The 24,875-nt window shown below is 38.2% G+C and overlaps 1 protein-coding gene across 4 annotated transcripts in view; it reads right to left on the bottom strand.

Moving 5' to 3' along the window:
* Positions 1 to 24,875, bottom strand: part of TRIM44 (tripartite motif containing 44) — a 105,843-nt gene that overhangs the window by 32,583 nt on the left and 48,385 nt on the right. For 2 of the 4 annotated variants that reach the window (XM_023528678.1, XM_023528677.1), the window contains 2 exons: positions 19,995 to 20,014; positions 1,163 to 1,220 (listed from right to left, as the gene is read on the bottom strand). In XM_023528678.1, the coding sequence (XP_023384446.1) occupies positions 1,184 to 1,220; positions 19,995 to 20,014 (57 nt within the window). In that variant the 3' untranslated portion in view covers positions 1,163 to 1,183. Of the gene's footprint in view, positions 1 to 1,162; positions 1,221 to 19,994; positions 20,015 to 24,875 lie in introns of those variants that run through there. The other 2 variants (XM_011356830.1, XM_011356829.1) reach the window with 1 other exon arrangement.

The raw sequence follows: 24,875 nt of genomic DNA, 5'->3' as shown, positions 1-24,875 counted from the left end.
ATGAGAAACAGGAGTGCTGTTAGAAGCTATATGCTGGTTGAATGATTGCTATTCTATTTATCTGTGAAATGCTAGGTGTGTAAGAAATGGAACTTGTTCTGGAATGGACACTAGATACTAACACGGGCACTCTGTTGTCTAACTATTAAAATAATTGTGTCAAGAAACACTAAATTGCCATCTTACATTATACACTAGGGTTCACCTTTCTAGCGCAGCATAATGGAATATAATTCAATTTTGCCTATATTTCCCAATTTACCCTTCTGTCCTGCCCCGGCCATTGGGAGAAGAAGCCCTATAATCCACAAGACCTCTCCCCCTGCACACTTTTTTTTTTTTTTTAATTGTAGCTGACTGGATGAGGTACGACAACCTAATACAAGGACAGCTAATTGAAATTGGCTTGGTTTTCTCTTGAGACTGTGGTGAGGCAATACTGAATCCTGCATCATAAAATTGCTATAGAGCTGTGGCCAAAGTGGCACCAGGGCAAGCTGAAGTTAATGGGAAGAAGAGAGACAGAAGTAAACAAAAGAGGCTGCTCCACAGGGTAGAGAGTGAAGCAGGAAAGAGAAAGAAACAATGAAAAGAATGGAGACTGATATCTCTTTTCATAACCAATTCCCACTCTGATCTCCACCAGGCACAGAAATACTTCCTTCAGCTACGTCCTGAGATGTACCGATTCCTTTCCATACCCCACTGTGTTATCTGAACTAGTTTGGATGGATTTCTGTTCCTTACAATGAGTCTCTGATTAATAAAATAAGAAACAGGAGCCATAGTTATAACAGAAAACAACCAAGAGAGTAGATGATGGTTAAAAAAAAACTAAATCTCTTCCTTTTAGATTGCACAGAAAGAGGGGGAGAGAATGAATAGATGAATAAATGAAACTTCAAAGTTGAAAAAGCCTCCAATTATGGCAGCCTCAAAATTTGCCAAGTTTATTTCTATTATGGCCATGCTCTTTTGAGAACCAGAAGGATAAGTGTTGGCAAAGCTCTCTTCTTACATAATAAAGCATGAAGCTGACAAAGGACTTAAATAGTGATAGAGTACATACTTGCCCCTTGTGAACCACAGTTCAAAATCCCCTTATAACTTACAGATCTTACTATTATGATGTCCATTCTCCACCTTCCTCCAATCAACTTACTGTTGTATAGTTCTGTTTGGGTCACTGGCTTGAACAGGTCAACATCTTCCCTGATTTCCTAGGAAGAGTTAGTCACTTTTTACTCTGACTCCCATAGCAATTAACGCGTTTCTCTATGTGAGTTCTTCTCAGTATGAGAATTGTATTACAATTCTTTGCTCGTGAGTTTTATTTCTCAATTGGACCACAAGTGCCTTGAGAGCAGGAACTATGGTTCATTCTTTATCTCTGTTGTGCCTTGCACATTGTCTGGCATACATGCTGGTAGAATAAATCAACACCCATCAGTTTCATCTCATGGGAGAGGTCCTGAAAACAATAATTAAGATTTAAAATTTTTCTGTTACAAATCAACTGAGTTACAAATACTTATATAAATTGGTTTAACCATTTCAACTGAGCTTTCACTTATAGTAAAAAAAAAAAAAAAGTACCAACATGATGTCAGAATTTAAGTATCTTCCAGTTAAAAAAATGTATTTCAAAATACTGCATGGGATATATAGAATGGGGATGAAGATAGGAAGATTAAAACCCTCCAAACTATTAAGTGCAACTCTGTTTTGTTGAGCTCATATTGTACAATAAATTTAATACTGAAAAGTCAAAGTAATCATTAACTAAAATGACCACTTTAAAAAAGTACAAACCCAACATTTTGCCTGAAATGGTTAGAATGCCAGGATATGGAGCTAGATTGATTCTGGAAACAGAGTTTATGGGTCAAGTAGACACTGGTTGATGGCAACTCAGCTTTGCAAACTTCTTATGATGTGTGGTGAGAATAGCCTCCTCTTTAGCAGTAACTACACTTTCCTACTGGCAAAGTTGAGGAAGGGGGAAAGCAAGCCATTAACAACTGTGATGGGTTCTGCTGAAGGTCATGGTGTCACCTATTCACTGTATTCTCCAATTTCAAACAAGGAGTGCGAGAGACATAATAAGCTGAACTTCGATCAAGGTACTACTTTTGTTAATGAAGACCCTGTTAATAAAATACAGTACTGACTGAGATGGACTGGTGTCTGCGGCTACAGTAGGTTCCTCTGCCAACTATCTCACTGACGTAAAGTTATCTGAATCCCAGGGAAGGAATGACTTAATTTACTCATCTAGTCATTAATGGGGAGTTGAAACAAGGACCTATCTGGGTCCATCAGAGGCAATTCCTTCCTAATCTGCTTACTGCAATAGAGAAAAGAGCAAGGATGGCCCATCCTGCCTAAATCGAGTGATCTAGGAAAGCAAAAAAGAAAGACAGGGCCATGTTGTCTTTTCAGTGCAGTGATTAACACATTAACACTGTACAACAGAGAAGAGAGGCCAAATGACTGCCAGACTCTCACCAATCAGAGAAGTTACTCTTCTCCCCAAGGGTAGGAGCAAGTAAAAATAAAAGAAAGGCAAAAGCATGCCCTTGAGAAGGAGGAAAAGTTGGCAGAAGTCTCTAATTCTATGGCTATGTGGGGGTGGGGGAAAATAAGATTTCTCCCAGACTCCCAGGCTGACACTGTGATGTCATCATGAAGTGAAATATGCTAGAAGAGTATATAAAGATGCTCGGATACCAAAAGATGTTGGAGAAACATTGTATGCAAGACTACATTAGTTCCATGACCTCAAGGCCTTCTGTGTTTCCAAGAATCCTACTTTGAAGAGGAAAAATAAATTCTATCTCATTTTTGGATTCACAAGAAAGCCAAGGAGAACGTATGAGCAAAGGCAAAGAGGAAAAGCGCACACCCAATGGATAAGATAAATGCAAAACAGTTATTATAACATCTTTCTCCCCAAACCAACCTTCCCTCCCAATAGCACCACTCCCTGTAGTCTGTGGTCTCCTAAGACAAAGACCTTGGAGTCTTGGAGCAACAGATGGGCAGAGCTAGAAGGAACCTCAAGACCCCATCAAAGTCAGACCTCTCATTTTATAAATGTTCAATCTCAAGCCCAGAGAGGTACAATGACTTGTCTGAGTCTATATAACTAATTGTAGAGCTAGGCTAGGAAGCCAGTGCTCTTGATTTAGCTCCATTTTTCTCTTTTATTCTTGAAACGCAGCCACTCACTAAGTCCTCTCCACTTCCCCTTCCCATGTTTTCCCCACCTAGTCTTTTCTTCCCCTTGCTACTGCTCTTATCCAAGCTTAGAACTTCAAGATCTTTCATCTGAATCATTGCAATAACGTTGTAAACTTGTAGGCCTTCAAGATACTTCCTTCCATCTGAAATCACTTCTCATTCAGCCTCAACAGTGATCCCCTGCTCTACTGGGGTCGGCTGCACACTTTGCCTCTGCTCTTTTCTCTTTTCCAGCATGTCCCACACAGGGGGTTTCTGAATGGCAACATCTGCACTTGTTTTTATGTCAGCAATACATCGCAGGTCTTTTATACTGTTTGCTAACTATATACATGAGCAATACTTTGCCATGTTTGTGCACCCTTGGCCATTCCTTAGATAGTAACAATCTTGGCCATAATCGCTAACACTGATTGAGGGCTAACTATGTGCCAGGCGCTGTTCTAAGAGTGTTACGTGTCATGATTTCATTCAATCCTCATAACATCCTCACAGGTGAAGAAGCTGTTACCACTCCCCATTTTCCAGATGAAGAGAATTTAAAATGAAAAGATTAAATAATTGGCCGAAAGTCACACAGCCAGTAAATGGTAAAGGGCCAGGGTTTGAACCAAAGCATCTGGTTGCAAACTCTATGTTCTTAGCCACCTCCCTCAGAATGAAGGAGAAAGGAGCAGAGCTAAAGCTGAACCACAGTAGACATGTAGTATGAGAGAGAAATAAATGTTTGTTGTTATCACTGAGATTTCTGGATCATTTGCATATCCCATGCACTTATAACGGTGCCTTGCAAAAAGAAGGTACTCAACAGGTTTTTCTTTTCTTTTTTTTTTTTTAACTAAACGAATAATAATTATCTCCTTAATCCTCACAGTAACCTTATTTTAGACACCATTATTATCTCCTTTTTCTGTTGAGAAAACCAAGGCCTAGGGAGTTTAAATAGTAGGGCTAAGGTTAAATAGCTAATAGGTGATGAAGCTGGAATTCAGACCTAGAACCTCTGACTCCAAAGCCCATATTCGTTAACCAGTGCATTACACTGTTTCTGAGAACTCTTAAAATTGCTAGAGTTTGAAACACACATTTGGTTTTTAATTATGTGTTATCTTATTGTTGTCTGATCATTTCACATATTATAATCTTAATTAGCTTCCGCCATTTCCCCTTGGTTGTAAGCTACTTGCAGGCAAATATTCCATTGAATCACAAACCTAAGCACCTGGTCAAGGTTCAGTTAAAGACTTGTTTTTACCAACTGATGGTGGCTGATTCAGGGCAAGAGCTCACCCTTTGTAGCTCCAGTCCTCAGGGGAGTCAGATGTCTGGCTTGAGCTCTCCTCACTTTGACTCAGAACTCCAGAGTCAAAGACTGAATTTTAAACAACTTTCAAGACTGAAAGTTGTGTTCTGTTTTCAGAAACATAACCTTTGGAGGGGGAGATGACGTCTTTCTTCTCAGATGTTAGCCCTATCACTCAAAGGTGGGCAGGAAGAGAAACACCTTCTAGACAGATTGTTTTAAAAGAGGAAAGAGGAAATGGTCAGGCCTCAACTGGAAAAGCAGGAATCAGCACAAAAAGTCTATCTATTTTGGGAAATATCTCAGAATTATATATTTAAGTTCTCACCCTGATTTTCCAGACAGCAGCCTGCACTACTGCTGGCTCAGACAGAATGCTGTTCTCCAATCTCCTCATGCACAAGGCACACAGTTCTGAAGCTGAAAGGGTGGCCACTGTTATGAAAGCACCTTTGCAGCCCACCACTTGCCAAGGACAGAGAAAGTACTATCCAAACCTCTCCAGGGGTTATTTTACCACAGTCCTAACAGTTTACTCTCTGCAAAACTCTCCCTACTGCATCCCTGCCCCTCTCAGAAGGCTCAAACAGCAGACAGGGCTCATGTGTAGCTTTATACGAAAACAGCAAAGAATAGTTTAGATTAAAATAGTTAAATAGAGTAACACTCCTCTTTAGATTAAATATATTAAGTAGAAAAGATTAAAACCTCTCTTTAGAGCAGATGTGCATGGGAGAACATTTAATATTTATTTACTAAATATTTAAATTGTTATTCATTCATTCATTCATTCATTCATTCATTCATTTCTGTGCAAGCCTACAATAGTGATTTGAAGAAGGCAGCAGAGAGAGGTGACTAAGAACATAGACTCTGCAACCAGACGGCTTTGGTTCAAACCCCAGCCCTTTACCATTTATTGGCTGTGTGATCTTGGGCCAATTATTTATTCTTTTCATTTTAAATTCTCCTAAAAAATAGGGGTGGTAACAGCCTCTTCACCTGTGAGGATATTATAAGGATTAAATAAAATCATGACACGTAACACTCTTAGAACAGCGCCTGGCACATAGTTAGCCCTCAATCAGTTTTAGCGATTATGGCCATGTTTGTTACTATCTAAGGAATGGCTAAGGGTGCACAAGTCCCAGTCAGTCATTTTCCAAGTTTGGAACATGGCAAAGTATTGCTCACATATACAGTTAGCAAACAGTATAACTGAACTGCTATGTGTTGCTGAGATTTAAAAAAATCAAGTACAGATGTTGCTATTCAGAAGTTCACAGGCTATTGGTGTGACATAGCATACAGATAATTACAAAACAGAGGAGAAAGTAGTAAGTCCAAAACTGAACTATGAAAACTAGAGGATCAAAGAAGGATTCAAAGAAGAGGGAACTAAGTTGGACCTTGAAAAAAGGTAGGAGTTGTACAGATTAAAAAGCAGAAAGATAGCTGACTCTCCCCATAGCAGAGCACTGGAGGGATAGCAACAGAAGCTGCTGCTGAAGAGGCATCATGGACACTGGCCATCAGTGTGCACTACATCTGGAATGATGTTTCCACGAGGAATGTAAGGAGGCCGAGACTGTTCTCTGTCCTCTTTACTTACCTGAGCATTCTTACGACAACTTCTCCTTAACTAAGGTAATGTTAGCATACCTCTGTTATGCAACTGAAAGATTACCATGAACACAAAGCCTCAAAGCCCAGACCAACATTCACGTGTAAACTGCTTAGTACTTACTGGGCACTTAGTTTTCAATAAGTGGATTCTATTATAGTTTTACCAGTTACTATCACAGAAAATCAGTTACTTTTCTCCTATTCATCATTATAACATGGAACCAACATTTGTCATTTGATTTAATTAAGAAAGAACCAAAGGACCTTAAGTGGAGGTAGCCCCACACTTCAGAGCCAGTCTCTTCTACTGAAACTCCTCTTGGTACCACAATCTGTCTCAGCCGTCAGATAGGCTCCAGAAGCAGGTAACAGCTCCTCTCCCTCTCTACCTGCCTCCCCCTAACCTGAGAGTAGAGGTAGCAACAGGTTAAGGTCATAGAACAGTCTAGTTCTCCTCTTAACAAAGAAACCGTCTCCCTCTCTGTCTTTTGTGTGAACGACTGTATTTCACATATTTGGTAAGGAACTTCATTGCTATAGGATCCATGATACAAATGATAACACAACTTACAGCAATTAGAACTTTTCACTACATTATCTGTCAGTTTCTATCGAGAAAGAAATGTTTCAGAATGACAAGTGCTGACGCTGGTCAGAGCGGTAAGACAGATGGCTCCTTAGATGAGGTATGGGAGAAGGAGGATGGAACTGCTAAGACCACCACAGAGGCTGAGTGGACAAAAGCAGAAGTCAGCAGAGAGTACAAATCTTTGAAAGGAGTCCTGATCACCTGGGGGACAGTATTTAAGACAGAAGGGTCAGTTCCTTTAAATCAATCTGGCAACCACATGGAATGAGCCTTTCTTGTTCTGAACGGCATTAAAGTTAGATCTCGTTTTTGTGATGACAGTGTTACTCATTTATTTAAACACAATATGGCATGTTCTGAGAAACAAAATAAGACTGAGAATAATCAAGAGAAGATTTTCCCATCATTAAGGAAGTCTTGCTCAAGTGAACTATACCTCGATACTTTAATATTAGTTGGTTCTTAGCAAAATCTATGATGCATAAGCATTATTTCACATAGTCATATGAGAACCATATGGCTTGGGCAAGTTGTTCTTTAGGCTAGGGTTTGAGGATGAATGAAAGCTCTCAGGCTTACGATTCTAACATTACCAGGGTAGAGTCTCTGCCAAGCCTTAAAAGTATAGAGCTGCAGAGAAATACTAAGAAATGGATTTGTGTAAATTCCCTACCAGTACTGCCCTTGAGGGGATCAGGCTCTGAAAGTCACATACAGGCTTTTTCTTCCATATCTGTAACATCTTATTATCTTCAAAGGACTCATATACATTTGCTCATTTAATCCCCACCCAGCCCCCCAAACTCTATCACTTGGGGAGTTTTGTGAATAACAAAAGCAAACTCCCAAATAATGGCTGAAGGTAAATGACCTGTACAAGGTGACAGATTGAGAATGGGATCAAGTGAAACTAAGATTTTCCTATTCTAAACCAGAGTTCTCTCCACAACTTAGAAAATGGGGTTTGCATAGCTATTTATTTATTCAAAAAATTAATGTGGGCCTATAATGTTGTAGGCACTAAGAATACAGTGGTTTAAAAGGCAAAGCTTTCAGGGTACTCATGACATTTATATTCTACTGGGGAAGAAAGAAAATAATAAGTTAAATACATTATACATTCTTATCTAGTGACAAGTATATGCAGATAACCAAAGCAGAAGATCTAAAGAGGTAATATTTCAGCAGAGGCCTGGATAAAGTGAGAGTGAGCCATGTAAAGATCTGGGATGCGCATTCAGACAGAAGAAAACATAAGCACAAAGCCCCTGAAGTAGGAATAAAGACCATGCCTGTGTGAAGAAGAGTAAGAACGCTGTGTGACTGAAGAGAACAATGCGGTGAGTGGCAGGCATGAGGATGGAGAGGTAGGTGGGAGCTGCAATTTGTATGAATTTATAGGCCCCCTTTCACCCAGGTTACTCTGAAGCAAATTCCAAACATGATATAACTCATACTGGAACATTCTAAACGGAAGAATTACATGATATCCTTTGTATCCTAAAAGATCACTCTGGTGTCTATGTGAACAAGAAAATAAGGGGGAGTGGAGGTAGATGGGGGAAGGATGAATAAGAGTGGTAACAAGGAGAAAGCAGTAGGATTCTTAGCGAGAAGTTATGTGAGTTGGACCAGAATGGGGTGGTGGTAGTGGTAAGAAGTTCCTGGTGTATATTTAATGTATACCTGAGGGTGAATCTGAGAGAATTTGATGATTAATTAAGTATGGAATATGAAGAAAAGAGAGATTGAATATGACTCCTAGGTTACTAGCCTCAGACACATGATGCCATTTACTGAGAAGAACTCATGGGTAGAAGCACTTTGGAGAGGGAGGAGGAAAACAAGAGTTATGTTCTGAATGAAAGCAGCTATGAGAGCAAAGGCACTGGATGTAGAATAAGGATGTAATTCAAGTTCTGACTATTGCCATTTCTAGCTCTAGCTGGCTAACCTTGGACAAGTCACTTATTCTCATTCAAATTACTCATCTACATAATATGGAGATAACAAAATCACCTCTCAGGTTTGTTAGAATAAGGAAATGAGATGTCTGTGTGCAGAGATGTCTATAAATTGTAACTGTGCTGAATCAAGGTCAACTTTCTTGTTTCCTTTGTTATTTCTGGTAAATGTTTGTTTAAATGATTTATATATGAACTTCAGGTTGTAAATACAATTATACCTTAACAAATACCATTATAAAAACCTTTGTGACTTTATATCATCCAATTCTACTTAACTTGTTTAGTGCTCTATACTTTGAAGGGTATATAGCATCATTTACATTTCTTATTTGCATTTCTTACATACTTTCATACACATGTATTATCTCACTTGATCCTTAACACAGACTGAGTGGGTGCTATTAGCCCTAATGACTGATGAGAAAACTGAAGGACGGAGAAATTCTACTGAAGACGAACATCACTGAGTTACTCAGAGCCTAACTGTGGAACTCTAAGAGGTGGGGAAAAAAGCGGCATTTGCCAAACTTATTGAACCATGGGACCCTAGTTTAAAAGAAGTAGTCAACAACTCAAGTAATTAGTGTTCAGTCTAATATATCTGGGAATCCCTGCATTGGGAGATTTCCATTTATAACTGTACATGACATGCATCATTTTAGTAGGCTGCTGAATCTTTAAGCTTTCAGAGAGTTAAGCAGACATGGAATAGATGCCCCTGAAATATGGAGGAAAGAGCAAATACTACATAGTAAGCACCGTGAAAATAAGAACTATGTTTGGTTTTAATTTCTACTATAGCTCTAACATCTAACACTTCCTGGCACATAGCAGACACTTGATAAAAATTTGTTAAATGAATAAAAGAATGAAACTTACAGAAATGACAGAAGGTTATGCTGATTCCAGAATGAGTGGCCACACTGTTTTTGTCTTCAATGATTTCAATTTCCATATTTGGACTTCTAGACAGTGCTTAATTTATTTTCTTAGAACAGAAGACTGAGAATTATTCCAACAGCCTTTTGCATCATGACCCCGCACTAATCTAATAAGAGAAAGGTCACACTGTTCTTTGTTGATGAACAGCACATTAATGAGATCTCCTTGAAATAATCCTACCTCTATTATGCAGGCAAAAATTACATTTTCCAGCATAATTATTGTCAGTTGAGCTCCAAAATTTTGATATTAATTGTTTCATTTGCAAAGGCAACATCAACTTATTAGTTTGTCAAACCTCTGAAAAAAAGAGGGGAGCTCATAGTTTTAAGTAGTGATCATCAATCTATACTTCTCTTTTATTCTATCTTTTGCACATTTTCTACCAGTTAGAAGGACTGGGAAAATTTTATTTCCTATAATAGGCTTTAAGGAAGGAACTAGGTTTCTTTAAAATGTGTTTTTAAATTACATACCACTTACATTCCTCAATCCTTACTTGACACTCTAGAACCTAAGCTCTTTGAGGGCATGGACCTTAAATGTTTTGTTGAAAACTGTATTTCCAGCACCAAATACAATGCCTGGAACAAAGCAGGTGCTCAATAAATACCACTGATCAATGCTGTTTCTCCTCCTACTGAGACTCACTGTTTTAAAGTAAAATTTCTCTTTCTCTCTCCCCTCACCATCTCCGTCTCCCTCTCCCTCTGCCCCCACCATCTCCCTCTTTCCTCCCTCTTCTCCTCCTTCTCCTTCTCCCTCTCTTTGGAATACAGAGAAGTCTTGGCTACATGCACTATAGCATTTTTCCCATGAAAAATACATAAACCATGGAAGTTCTGTTAAAATTATCACTAGAGAAGTTTGGGACAGTCTTTTGTTCTGTGTAATGTCACTAAGTCACCTCTTCTTCCAAGCTCTAACTTGCCTTGTGGCACAAGATTCACGCATTCACCTGATTAAGGCTTGGGACACAGGGCTAATCTATGAGCTACAAGTCCAAAGGATCTCAAAAGCATGACAGGACATTCTCTAATACTGCTCATTCAGTTATTTTTATTTTTTGACTTACCTAGTCCTACTAGAAAAAAAGTGTTTTTTTTTTTTAATTGTAACTGTTTATATCTACTTAAGCTTGATTTTGTTCTAGATTGGGACTATGACTTCTCTATAAAGTAGTATAGGTTCTATTTTATAAATACAAATGAATAAGATAATAGGATTCAGTATATTGATTTACTAGCTCTGTAACCTTGGGTAAGGTACTGAACATATATATCTAAGTCTGACATGATATAAGGTAAGGTACTGAACATACATATCTAAGTCCTGAATAATAATAGCAGCTTTATCCTAGGTTGCTGTAAGAATTAAATGAGATAGATAATTGATGTGGAATGCTTAGCTTACTTTCACTATTACAATCTCTGAGGGTTTATAACTAATAGCCATGATGAGCAAAGTACCTAAACAACAAATCCATCACCTTTCCAAGTCTTCTTTTTATTTTCTAAGAAGTCACTCTACCCCATTCCATCCACAGAAATAGAAATTCACAACAGGTATGCTTTGTGAGTCCTATTTTATCCTCAAGCATGAACTCTTCCTGCTGAGTTTAGATAGCATGTCTGGACTGCTTCAGGCAGAAGGATGTCATTTTGGGTAAGTCATTTATCTGGCCCCTCACATTTTTTTTTCACAGCCTATGTAATAGTCTTCTTTCCTCATTTAGTTCCTTAAAGAGTCTTGGTTGGCTGGGGACTCAACTCTTCATTTTAGTTTGTCAAAAATTCCTAACCAGAGGGGATGAGCACTGACCTAGGGGCAGGCTGGGCTGAAGCATCTGTGCTTGGCCTTTTCATCTATGCAGCCTGCCGGTAATTGCTAAGTTTTCCCTTCCAAAACAATCATCTCCCCATTTCTCTCCCCACCCCCACCATACCCCCCAGTTAATTATCAGTTCTGGAATTAAACTACTTGCCTCTCCTGCTGTTGCCATGACAACAGTTGGCCTGCACCTGCCACTGGGTGAACAGTGTCTCTTTCAGAAGAAGCAATGGCAGTTGCTGGCTCCACAAAAGCTAGGGAATAAACTAATGTTTACCTGTTTGGGGAGAGAAGTTCCTGTTCATTTCACCTTAGTCATTTTTCTGGCAAGCTCCACCTTGACTTCCTTCTCAGATAAACTGCTTGTTGGCATTCGACAAAGAAAATGAAAAACTTTCTGATAAAATGCCAAATCTCTGCTGGCTTGTCACAATTCCATCCATTAACTTTACTTATTCCCAGCCAAGACATTAGAAGACATTAATCTTCCATCTCCCAAGAAAGGCGGTATATAGTATAATGGTTGAAAGCACAGAATTTTAAGTCTGATCTGGGTTCTAATTCTGGTTGAGTCACTTTCTAACTATATGACCATACCTTAATCACTTAACCTCTTATAATATCAATTTTCTCATCTGTAAAAAGATTAGAATAACTATACCTTACAGATTTGTTTTAAAGCTCTGAAATAATATATGTAGGTCTAGCTCCTATTTAATGTTCAACATATAAGGAGGCTTCATTATTACTGCTATTTAGCTGTTAATCCTGGACAACTCTGAAGCTGGCAGCTTGGTCAATGTTAACTGGTCCTTGTTTGAGTGGCAGTACCTGAGTGGGATAAAATAGCACACAGCCCCCATAGCATCTAGATCAAGATGCATCTAGCAGCCAGGGGCAGCTGAGAAATGCTTCTTTCTCTACCTCACTGCAATTCTGTCAGCTCCTCCTTCTCTACACTGTTTTTCTCATGCTCAATCTCACTTTCCTTTAAATAGAATTGATGAAATCAGAGGAGAAGGAGACATGTACTCACCAAGGAAACAAAATGCTTTTCTGTTTTACAACCACATTGCAACCTACAGGGAACAATTGGTAGTGGAGCTAAGGAGTGGGGGGAATGAAGCATTTACATAAGAAATTGTTTTTCTTCCCTGAAATCCTTGCTTGTGGATAAGAAATCATTTCTTGTATAAACCTATAACCGCTCGTTTGGTCCTGAGTCCAAACAAGCACAGGCGCATGAATATTGGTCTTTGGCAAAGACTTTACCATTTAGAGTATCCCAGTGATATCTCGACTTTTGACCATCTCAGAGGTCTGAAGCTACCTCTCCGCAGGTCTAATTTTAAAGAAATCTGCACCCACTAACTCTAAACCTCATGCCAACTTGAAAAGAAAAAAAGGAAACAAACTAAACGAAAAGCTTTCCAGCTTCTGCTTCTGGCATCTGTTACAGATGCCTGCTTTGGGCTTCTGGGTAAAGAAGTGAATATAGTTCAACCACATAGAGCTTACAAAAAAGGGAAGGATCCTTGGAAAGTGTTGAGAAAAATAAATGATTGACCTCTTGCCTGACTCTCACTGGGAGGAAATGAGAAGATGCTAAAAACCAGCAGGTTTCTCCTTAAATGAAATGTCACCACTAACAATAATTCTGCTGTGGCTGTCACAGGTGAGGGGGGCAAAACCAATGACATCAAATTTACTTATTCGTACAACACAGACCGGAGTTTTGTGACTTCCTAAAACCTATTAGTGCCAGTTCAAAATGGCTATGAAGACAACAGGGAAGAAGAGAACTAGGCTGTAGCCAGACTCTTCAGCACTGGATCTAACTTAGGGACAAATGTGACATCAGTTTAATTCTTTGACTAGCTTTAAGAATATGTATAGCCTTAAATCTACTTGGAAAATGTTGGTGCTTTAGTATTCCTTTTCCCCATTAATTTAGAAGAAACTAATTACTTTCCAAATTTGATTTTAGAGGAAGGCAGGAGATGTCAAAATAGGGGTATAAATAAGACATAAATCTAACAACCAGTTCTCTTTTACAACTACTTTATCATAGTTGCTTGTTTCTCCGTCTAAAAGAAGAAACCAAAAGAATACTGTCAATGCTTCATAGCGTATTTGTCCTTTATGTATAATAGGATATGCTATTTTGATTGGGAAACTGAGGCATAAAGGAAAGCAAACAACTTACTCACAATAAATCATGAGATGTGACTACAGAAAGAAACCCATAAGATTCAGAAGTATGTCCATTTCTACTATAGACAGAACAATGCTGTAGTGAAGAGGTAAAGTCTAACAGGAAACGATACAAACCTTTTGGTACCTCAGTATGGCATACAAGACCCTTTACTGGGTGGACTCACCCATCTTTCACCTGATCTCCTGCCAGAGTCTACTCACCATTCCTCACACAGCACATGTGTCTGCACTCCTCTGGGCCTTTAGACATGTTGGTCTCTCAGCTAGATGACCTTCTTAACCTTTCCATCTGGAAAAGCCTACCTCTACCTATCCTTCAAGGTCCGGCACAAATGTTATCTTTTCTGATTCTCTATTCTGAGTTAGTTGTATCCTACTCTACATCCAACATATTTATTATAGAGAATCATTATAGTGCTGTGGTTAAGAGCCCATATTCTCGAGTTGTGCTACTTGAGTCTGAATGTCAGTTCTACCATTTTTTGGTGTGTGACCTCATGTATATATAGTCTCTTTCAGGCTCAGTTTTCTCATCTCAGATGAGGAATGAAGATAATGAATTAACCACTTATCAGGACTGCTGTAAGAAATAAATGAGATGATATATGTAAATGTTTAAATTACTTCCAGCACATAGTTGGCATTCAATAAAAGCTTCTTTATAATAACTTCTAATTCACTCTATAGTAACAATTATTATATTGTGCTTAAATGTGAAATTAAAACTGTTTACTTAGTTCTCTCTTTCAAACTAGACTGAGATCTTTATCATCTTTCCACCCCTGCTGTTGGCAACACCATGGACAGCTGAAAGCCTTTGTAAACAAACGAAAGAACTCCTCTGCTATGTCTCCTGCTTAAGAAATTAGGGAACAGAGTTCCTAGAGGCGAACATTATTCTGATAAGCTCTGAGGCCAAAGATATAAACACGGTTAGCCTGCCAAACATCCAAACTACTGTATTGGCTGGCGAACTAAAGTTAGTTAGAGTAAAACCACAGCATGCAAAATGACATCCAGGCCCCTTTCTATTGGGCCTTTTCTCTCAGCATTAAGGCAGAAAAGGCAGGCAGATAAATGTTATAGTACAGGCTGCTTCTAGTCAGCATTTCCAGTGTGAGGCAAATAGAATAAGCCACATTTTCCAGCTGTGAATGAATTCTCTGGTTATATACATACATAAAATAAAGTGGTGAGTCTCATAGGCAAATATCTGAAAATCACTTACTTAAGCAAGGAAGTTTGCTTTTATCAGACAGGCAGCACACTGTATAGTATGGCTTCATCCTTCATTTGGGTGAGTAGAGATAAACGATCCACATCAGCAGTGGAAAACAAAATCAGCTCAGGCTCCATAACAGGGAAATGTGACAGTTAAGAGACTCTCTATGCTAAAGGCCAACTTAGATGTTGGAACCCCATTTCTGTATAATAAGCAGCCCTGACAGTTCCATTCCATGTCACAAGTATCAAAGCCATTGTCTTTGGCTTCCAGGTAGGTCTCCTGAAATAAGGATAATGCAAAACCAAACCATAATTTGCAATCAGAGGACAAAAGAAACCTAAGTATATCACTGACTTCGATCTCTCTTATCTCTACAAACTAAGTGGGGAACAGAAATGGCATATCCAAGAACATAAGGTTATTATCTTAGAGGGGGGAAAATGTACCTAGTATATGACCCCAAGAAAAATTTTTTAAAAACTGAGATTTAAAAAAATCTACCAAATTATAGAATCTATAAGCAGATTCTTTCCACTCCATATTTAAGACTATATTCCTCCCCACAACTATACCCAAAAAACTGGGTGGGGAGCAGGATGATAAAAAGACTAGTTAGTATTTACAGGGAAATAAAAACAGACTACAAAAAGTCAAGGAGGCTAAATGATTTGCCCAAGGTCACACAGCCAGAGGCAGGCAGACCAAGAACAGAAGGGCAGTCTGCTGACCCTCCTCGCGCTCCTGCTCCATCAGAACTTGCTACCTGTTTGATCATGGAATCGGCATGGGTCAGATTCACACTGATCTCAGCAGGAGCTTTTTGCCTGAATTAAGAGCCAGTTCTGAAGATGAAAAATTCTATAGAAGTCCCAAGTATGGCTGTTACTATTAAAAAGCCATTTTCCTCTTAGTCACAGAAAATCTCAACAGCAAATCAAAATTTAATATTGATCTTGCTCCTTTCTCCTCTGAGCACAAGAGTTGAAGGGTCCTTCCCTCTCTGACTTCCTCCCACTACACAACAGCTTTTAAGCAGCAGATCCTATTGCCACCCCCTCTCCACGAATATATATTATTTCTCAGCAGGTTCCTGCAGGAATAGAAAAGGAGCCAATATGTGAGAGAACGAACATAAGATCTCCCATAATAGCATAGAGAAGACAGAAAATTGCTGCCAAAAGTGTAAATTACTTTTTCTGCTTGAAAAAAAAAGAATCACTCTGGGCTTTAAAGACGCCCTCTTAAAAGATGACTCCACAGTGGTTGATATCCATGTTCTACATATTAGGACTTTAGCTCCTCCATGCTCTCCAAGAATCCTTGCCATCTATATGACTGCATCATGGATTTGAAGAATAAACTACCAGATGGAGGGGCAACAGGCAGTTACTCCGTGGAGCCAAAGGAAGGCTCGGCTGGCTGCTCCTCAGGAAGTCTAAAAGCACCTTTTTTGCTGCTGACACTCAGAGGACACTGTGAGGATGAGATGAAGAAGTATCTCTTTATAGTGACAAAAGCTAAGTAAAGGAGAAGCAGCTTGCAGAAAACAGAGGCCACAGCAATTCAATGTCAAAGCAAGGAAGAACTCCCAGGTCAGAGGAACAAGACCAAAGTGATCCTCTGAGGACTGTGTTTGAATCTTCTTGGCTTTCAGAGGAACAAGACCAAAGTGATCCTCTGAGGACTGTGTTTGAATCTTCTTGGCTTTCATTCTGGGTCACAAAAAGAAGTGCGCTGGCCTGGCCTCTTGGAGACAGTGTGAATGGTGGTTGAGGGCATGAGCCCTGAAGCCAGACTACATTAAAGTCCTCGCTCTGCCACTTACTAATTGTGATCTAGGGCAAGCTAATCTTTCTGAGCATTAATTTCCTCATTTTACAAGTAGGATAATAACTACATTATAAGCTTTACATGAGGATTAAATGAGAATATACATAAAGCACTTTACAAAGTAAACTTTTAATAAATGGAAGCTATGATTATTATTGTTGTTAATTAGCGGAACAACGACAAAATAAAATTCAGGGCACAGGACAGACATGATCAAAAGTACAAATACATGATCACCTCATGTCAAATAGTTTAAGAACTCAAAACAGAAAAGGGGAAAGGCAGGGAGACTCCAGCTGGTAGAAAGAGAGGAAAACATAGATCTATTGCAGACCAATCCATTTCAATAGGAGAGAAATTTTCCTTTGTTTCTACCATTGTGGAGAGTGGCTGGAATCCAGTTCTCCCTGAACTTCTGTGCAGACAGTAGGAAGTGGCTGTGTGGAAAGAATGCTAGCAAAGGAGACACAAGTATAAGAATCCAAGCAGACCTGGAACTCAGGCTCTCCAGATTCATCTCCATTCCCTGCACCGGCAGACTCATACTTCCTTTCTGTTTCCCTTACACATCAAACCCTCATTTAATACTGTCAGCAGTACAGAAGCCTTTGGAACAGAACTCTGTTTGGCTTATTGAGATGAAGTGTATATCATAAATAAGAGAACTTTGAGATCAAAGGCAATCTGCGTGAAGCGTTAATTGGAATAAATTGAGCCAAATGATAGCTCAACACAAGCAAAATGAATGGAACCAACAAGTACGAATTTAAAAGTTAAAAAGAAAATGACTCCTCTTTCCTCTTTCTGCCAAATTGAAACATGCTCATTGTACCAAAAAGGGTTCTGTCAAGTCCCAGTTTAACAGAATTCCTGCTGACATCCATGGCAGCCTAGATCGAGGGAAACAGCTTGACATCTTGGTTGCTAGTAAAGAAACTTTATGCTTCACCACCGTCTTGTCAAAATGACATGAAGGTATCTGCAATTAAATTCTAAAGCCAATCCCTCACATTGAATAGTAGTCTTTCAAGGGAGTTAATCTCCTCATCAGGTCCCTGTCTTCTTCTAATCAACGTGACTCTGGCATGTGACCATGAAGACAAGATGAGAGTGTTCATCCTAATCAGGCTCTCCCAAGACAGAACTGCCATTTCTACCCTGTGGAGTCTGCACATTACAGCTGCTAAAGTGTTTTCATTATATTGGTCTTGTTTGAACTCTTTTCCTGGGAAAGAATGTCTAGGGCTCTGCTTGGCCTAGATTTTAAGAAGCTAGAGCTAGTCTTGAGAGTAGAAGAGGTGGAGTGTCCCTGAGATAATTTAAGTGTTTCTAAACCAAAGGTCTGTGGAAAGTGGTGAAGACTTGGTCAAAAACCAGAGAAGTTGTTGGTTTAGCCTCTCGTTACTGATAGCATAGTCTAACTAGTTTCCCAAACTCTAGTGTTTAAAATTCTTTAATGCCTTCCCACTGCCTGCAGAATAGAGTTCAAATACCTTAAGGAGGCCTGTAAGGCCCTAAATGGTCTGGACTCTGCTTTCTTTCCTTCACTATTCTCTTGTCTAGAGCTTTTATATAAGTTGTTACCTTTACCTAGAACAATCCCTCATTTGTTTGCCTCCTAATCTTTCAGACCTGTTTATGTATAACTATTTTTGGTAAGCCTCCCCTTATCCTCCAGGACTGACTTAGGAGCTCTTCCTAAAGCCGCCTAAACCTCCCCCACAGCATAAGTATCTGGTTTATAGGCTCGTCTCTCCCACCAGACTTAGGACCCACGAGGTCAGGGAGCATGTCTGTTTTAGTTACCATTATATACCCAATACATAGCACAGTGCTTGACACATAGTAGGGTCATAAGAAAAGAGAGGGAAGAAGAAAGAGTAAAAAAGGAGGTAAGGAAGGAATGAAAGGAGGAAATGAACCACAACACAGAAGGAGCCTGTTCCTAGAATGGCTGGAAGATGAAGCTTGAAGGGATTCCCTGGGGTTCTGTGGGTTTAAAACAAGGTGCCTGTGGCTTTACCACAGTAGACAAGGAGCTAGATCTAGGCTGAGCACCACAGTTCCCAAGGGAGGAAGCACCAGGAGATGCGGATGTGGGATAATATTTAGCACTAAGAAAAAGGTTCAGGACGTGAGAAGGGAGAAACAAACAAACAAAAAAGGAGCTATATTTGTTGGTTTGTGGGGGGAAAAAAAAAACAGAGAAGGGACTGAATCCTGGCTCCTGTAAAGTAAACTTGGACAATTCATTTAGTTTCTTTCAATGAGAAACTTGAACTAGATTAGTGATTTTCAAATGAGTTTTGAAAACCCTAGGTTTCTGCAGAAGTCCCTTAGGGTCTATTATGAGAGAGAAGGTTCATCAACAGATGTGGCCCCCAACTTTAACCAGAGAAAAATTATTTTTTATACACTGAGGTTCTACTTAAAACTCATTTAAAAAAAAAAAAGGTGCTTCTGCTAAAACTAAAGTTCTGAATAGCAGTGGGCTGGATGACCTTTTTAATACCTCCTAGCCTTAATAGTCTATGATCCCATGTGACAGAGAGATTGTCATTGTGTTGATGGCACAGCTGCAGCACTTCCTAGTGCCTGTTCTCATTGCCTGAGCAGAATGACAGAAGAGGTAAGTAAACCAAAGTCCAGGTTCACTGTAAGGTTGAGGCAAAAATGAAATGCACTTTTTAATGTCATATGGTGATACAGAAGCACAAAGGAGCATTTTTTTCCTAAAGAGTTTTGTATACCTGTGATCTAGGATTCATTGTATAGGTGTCCTGAGTCAGACAAAAAGATATTACAGATCAGAAATTAAAAATATTGGATCTAGAGCCCATTAAAAAAAATGTAACCCAATTCCAATCAAGAGAGAACAATGTAAAAGTTTATCTCATCAGTCCGCCTGAGACCTAATTACCATTCAAATATGGTGCCACTCTTCTTAACGAGATATTCTGAATGTGCTAAAGAATAAAGCAAAGTTACTGTCATTACATACTTTAAAATCTACCTTTATCTGAAGGTTACAGGCAGGAAATGGCATAGATGAGGAAGGAGATGAGAATCTTACAAAATAAGATCTTCAAAGCCCTGGCTTAAGATGGAGATCCCTTTTCTGTGCTATTCCTTGGCTGTCCATACTTCATGGGGCATTAAAAGGCCATAATGTCACTCTACTTCAATTCCGAGAACAGACAAGCAGCAATAATGTGATCTTACCTGGGTCCTTCCTCGTCGCCCTGAAAGAAACAGAAAGAAACAGCATTAGAAATCAGCACTGGTTAAAGACTGACTTAGATTCCTTTCTTTTCCCTCTGCTTTCTTAACCTGAAAGCAAGGCTTGTGCATTTATTGTAACAGAGACAAACCAGTAGACATCTAAGGGCTAAGACAAGAGATAATATAATCCTATGTTCAAAAAGCCCAACAGAGATGTACTGATAATTTGCCCTTGCAAGCAGAGAAGTGAATGCACAGACCTAGGAGGCCTAAATAATAGCCTTGCCTTTTTATTTGTATGGCTGGCAGTATGTAGTTCTGAGCAAACTGAGAGCCCAAAATAGCAGCAGGTCTTAGGCAAAAGCTGACCAGCTCCCAAAGCATCAAGCTGTTTTCCTCAAAGACTCATCTCTGCCTTGGTCTATCATCTTTTTCTCTAAACAGAAACACAGCAGCTCTAATATATAGCACACTATGGTGGAAAGGGCACCGAACTGAGACTCAAGAAACCGGGATTCTAGTCCAAGGTCTGTTATTTATTAGCCATGTGCCCTTAGGCAGAGCTGTATAATTAATCTGGATCTTAGTCTTCTCTTCTGCAAAAGGCATTTGATGACCTACACCATTCACAGCCAAACAAGGCTTTTCTGGTTCTCTCGTTCACTCTTTGAAAAAACAATATATGAGGGTTATTTTTCCAGGTATTCATTCTCGGAACCTAACTTTATCAGTGATCACAGCAGATTTCTTTGAGCCTCTTTTTGTGAACAAACAAGATTTTTCGAATGCCTCTCAAGCCTTTTCCAAGGACCTCACTCATTCTTTTGGTGACAGGGTATCTTTAAATCCTCCTCTTCTGCCATTCAGGGTTGGTCTCAATAGAGAATGTATCTCCTAGTTGTTGATAATTTCCCAGAGAACTTTTTGATTTGATTGATGGATTGTTCCTATTGGTATAAAAGAGCTCTGGAGTCAGGTACTCTGGGTTCAAATTTTGACTCCATCACTTGCTTGCTGTGTTACTCTAGTTAAATTATTTTGCCTCTCTTAACATCAATTTCCTAATTTGTAAAATGGAATAATAATTGTCCTTGTATCATAGGATGAGTATGAGGATTAAATAAAATAACGTTTATAAATATCAAGACAGTGCTTAAGATACAGGAAGATACTTAATAAAGGTTATTTTATCAATATCAGTAACAATTCAGTATGTTTCATGAAGAAGTTACTATGGTAGGTGCTAAGTGTAAAAGATAAATAACTCATAATGATGTAACCTTCTAGAGCTCCCATTGAGGAGAAACAGATAGAAAATGAACTATACACAAATGTGTTAACGGCTTTACCAAAGACATAAACAGAATGTTTTGATGGTCAGAAGTGAAGTGATAAGCCCTGCCTCTCATGGAGTAGTGGCGGGGGCTTCACAGAGAAGGTGACACTTATATTGGCACTTGAGGAATAAGCAAGATTTTCCCAGGCCGACAACAGAAGATAAGTGGCAAGGGTCCTAGACTATCAAAAGCAAAGGCACAGCAGTATTGAAATACATATGTTTAAGAAATTTTGAGTTCTGTGAAACTAGAAATGGGGATATATATACGTATGTCTTAGGTAGGAGCTATAAGAGTGGGAGTTGTGTGGGGTTGAGGGATTGGGAATGCAACTGAGGTTATAAAGGTCAGCTGCGGCCAGAAAGGTGACTTAAATCAGATTATACACTGGAGGCTGGATATGAAGGGCATTTGTCGAACACTGTTAAGGATTTCCAACATTGGTAAGGGCGGTGATCATCTGTACTCTAATGAGAGAGAAGTGGGGTGAGGGGTAGAAGGAAGGTATAGGGATTGTAGAAGCTTTCTTTGCATTTTGATCAACTGGCATGCCTTATGGGAATTATAAGCTAGTAAGAAAAAATTCATATAATTTAAATTTAATATGAGTTACATAAATATGAATGACACAATTAAACCTCGACACAATTTTCCAATTATCTTTGGATGTTAAAACATAATTTTCTAGAGGAAAGAAAAAACTATCCAAACTTTCTCTCATGATTTGGAGCAAGTCCTCCTCACAATCACATATCTTTGTGCAATGGTTAAGAGACAGGGTTTCTGAGTTAGTCAGAAGTTCTGGTTCATCGAGTCCAATAGCGAAGCTTTTGGCAATTTACTTAACATTTCCAAGGTTCGGTTTCCTCATTTACACATGGAGAGCCTAATTCTTACCTCACAGGGTGGCTATATAGATTGAAATAAATAAGAAAATGTTTGTAAAACACTAAGCAAGTGTCTAGTACATTATAAGTTTAACAAGTGATGGTCATTATTGTACTTTCCCTGAATTGCTAATTAATAACATTTCTAGGGAGAGTGGGGAAGGGCAGAGAAGATAGCACACAAGATCATGCTTTATATTCATCTATCTCTGCTGCTTATAGACAATGTGGTCCTTTTCTGAAATAATAATTAATATCACAGAGCATGAGGAGGACCATGGTGAGAGTTTCACTGTTGCAGCGATGAATAAATATATGAAAGAACAAATATACACACATATCATTATGAGGCAATTTTAACAGGTCAGCAGACATTCGGAGGATTGCTAGTCTTGGCTAGTAAAAGGGGTGCATAACTGTGTGGTGTTTATCTCTTTATTCACTGCACCGAGCACAGCACAAGCCACACAGTAGATAATCAGTCAAGAAAGAAAAGGGAAGGCAAGATATAAGTAAGATTTATGATTAATTTCTACCCCCATTACAGGTGAAGTCTGGTTTCCAAATTTAATAGACTGAAAATCTGTTAAACACCAACTTCCATTGAAATGATTTGTTAGATTCATTCGGCAATGTTCTCAAATACATCCATAAAATATCCTCAATGCTCTTGGCGGGTAGGCTACACTCTAGTACAACCTCTCAATTCTACTTCCGCCAGTGGAAATATATGTTCACCAAGAATCAAACAAGTTTGTTCCTAAGCCTGTTTTTATTAGTTGAACTTGTAATTATGACTCATTTTATTAAATACCAAAAGCAAGAGAGAACTGTTTGCTTCCAAGAGTTGTTGATTGCATAAAAATTAAGTTGAATGCTTTCAACAGTTACTTAAAAACTGCTCTAAATTTTGACGTAGGTGAGACACATAAAAAATATTGGAAAAAATGAAAGTATAAAAGTCTAGGGCTCTATGTTCAGCTTGCTCTGAATGTTATCGTCCTCACTACAGAAGGACTGATATTGGATCTTATAAATGGTGCACTACGGACATGGTTTATGCCAGAAACATTCCATTCTATTCCAAACAACAAACCCGTATTCTCAAAGAATCAAAATCAAAAAAATATACAGATACATATTTCAAGTTTAAAATAAAAATGTTTGGGGTATGTACGTATCATTTTTAATGATTTACCTATCTGAACCAACTTTTTTTAAGATTATCTCACTGTAGCTCAGTACTCCTCTCAAAATTAGACAAAGATAGAAATACTCGTGACATACAAATAAAAATAAAGACACAATTTTTTAATACTTAATTTGGCAAAAAAATTTATAAACAATATAACTAAATTCAGTCCCCAAAAAGAGATTTTTTTCAAACTGGTAATGAAAATATACACAGTTATAATTATTCTGTGGACTGTTAACGAATATGTACAAGAGCCTAAAAAATGTCCATACCTTTGACTCAGTAATTGCTTATGATTTATAAACAAAAACTTTCTCTACGATTTTATAAATGACAGTAAAAAGTTGGAAATAACAAAATGAGGTAAAAGTTAAATTTGTATTATTGATTCAGGATTCAAACATTATGTTTATGAAGAAATTTTAGTAATATGAGAAAAATTTTAAACATGATGTTAAGAAAATAATGGTGTGAGGGGATGAAGGTGTTAACTTACCCTATTGAGGTAATAATTGTTCAATATATACATGCATCAAATAATTATATTGTATATCTTAAACTTACTTTATATGTCAATAATATTTCAATAAAGCTGGAAAAATACACACACAAACATGAAACAAATACAATACCTAATGATAACTATCAATTTAGTGTATTCACTTTGGGCTGTTTCTATACATTCTGTAATGATTAAGAAAGCAATAACTTCAGTTATTTGAAGAAGGGCAAGACCACGTCTTTTGAGACCTGTAGAACTGGTACTGAAACTCTTCTCTTACCCTATATTCTATAAGGTGACCCAAAAAGATTAAAAACACATTTTTAAAAAGAAATGTCACCAAGAAACCCGGTCATCTTTGGACTCCTTCGATCAGAATCTCTGTGATCCTACTTGGCCTAATCAAATTAATCTGTACTAAAGATTTCTTAAAACAGACAAGCTGTGTTAATAGACTAGTTTTAGAATAATCTTCATAGATCAAAGGGAAATAGCACCTGAGCAGGTAGGATATCCAGACTTTTTTAAGTTTATTGAGACATAATTTATAATACCATAAAATTACCTCCTGTTTTAAGTGTATATTCAATGACTTTTAGTAAATTTATAGTTATGCAACTATTATCACAAACTTGTTTAAAAATTATACATACATATACACAGATATAAAATTATAACCATTTTTCCTTCTTAATCTTAAAAGTACATGACTAAGCAAAATTAGAACTGTCTTGCAGTTTTTATAATATATGTAGGTTCTGTATATATGATACTATAACATAAAAGACATGAAAAGAAGGTAAACTGGCCTATACGGTTTCAAGATGTCTACAATTTATGTGAAATGGTACAATGTTAATTTTAAGTAGACTAAAATTTTAAGGATATATAGTATAATTCTCAAAGAAATCACCAAAAAATAATACAAAGTAATAGAACTAAGTAGATATATTAAAATGG

Source organism: Pteropus vampyrus, unplaced genomic scaffold (assembly GCF_000151845.1).
Source record: "Pteropus vampyrus isolate Shadow unplaced genomic scaffold, Pvam_2.0 Scaffold31, whole genome shotgun sequence".
NCBI lineage: Eukaryota > Metazoa > Chordata > Mammalia > Chiroptera > Pteropodidae > Pteropus > Pteropus vampyrus.
This window is presented reverse-complemented; position numbering and strand designations above follow the sequence as displayed.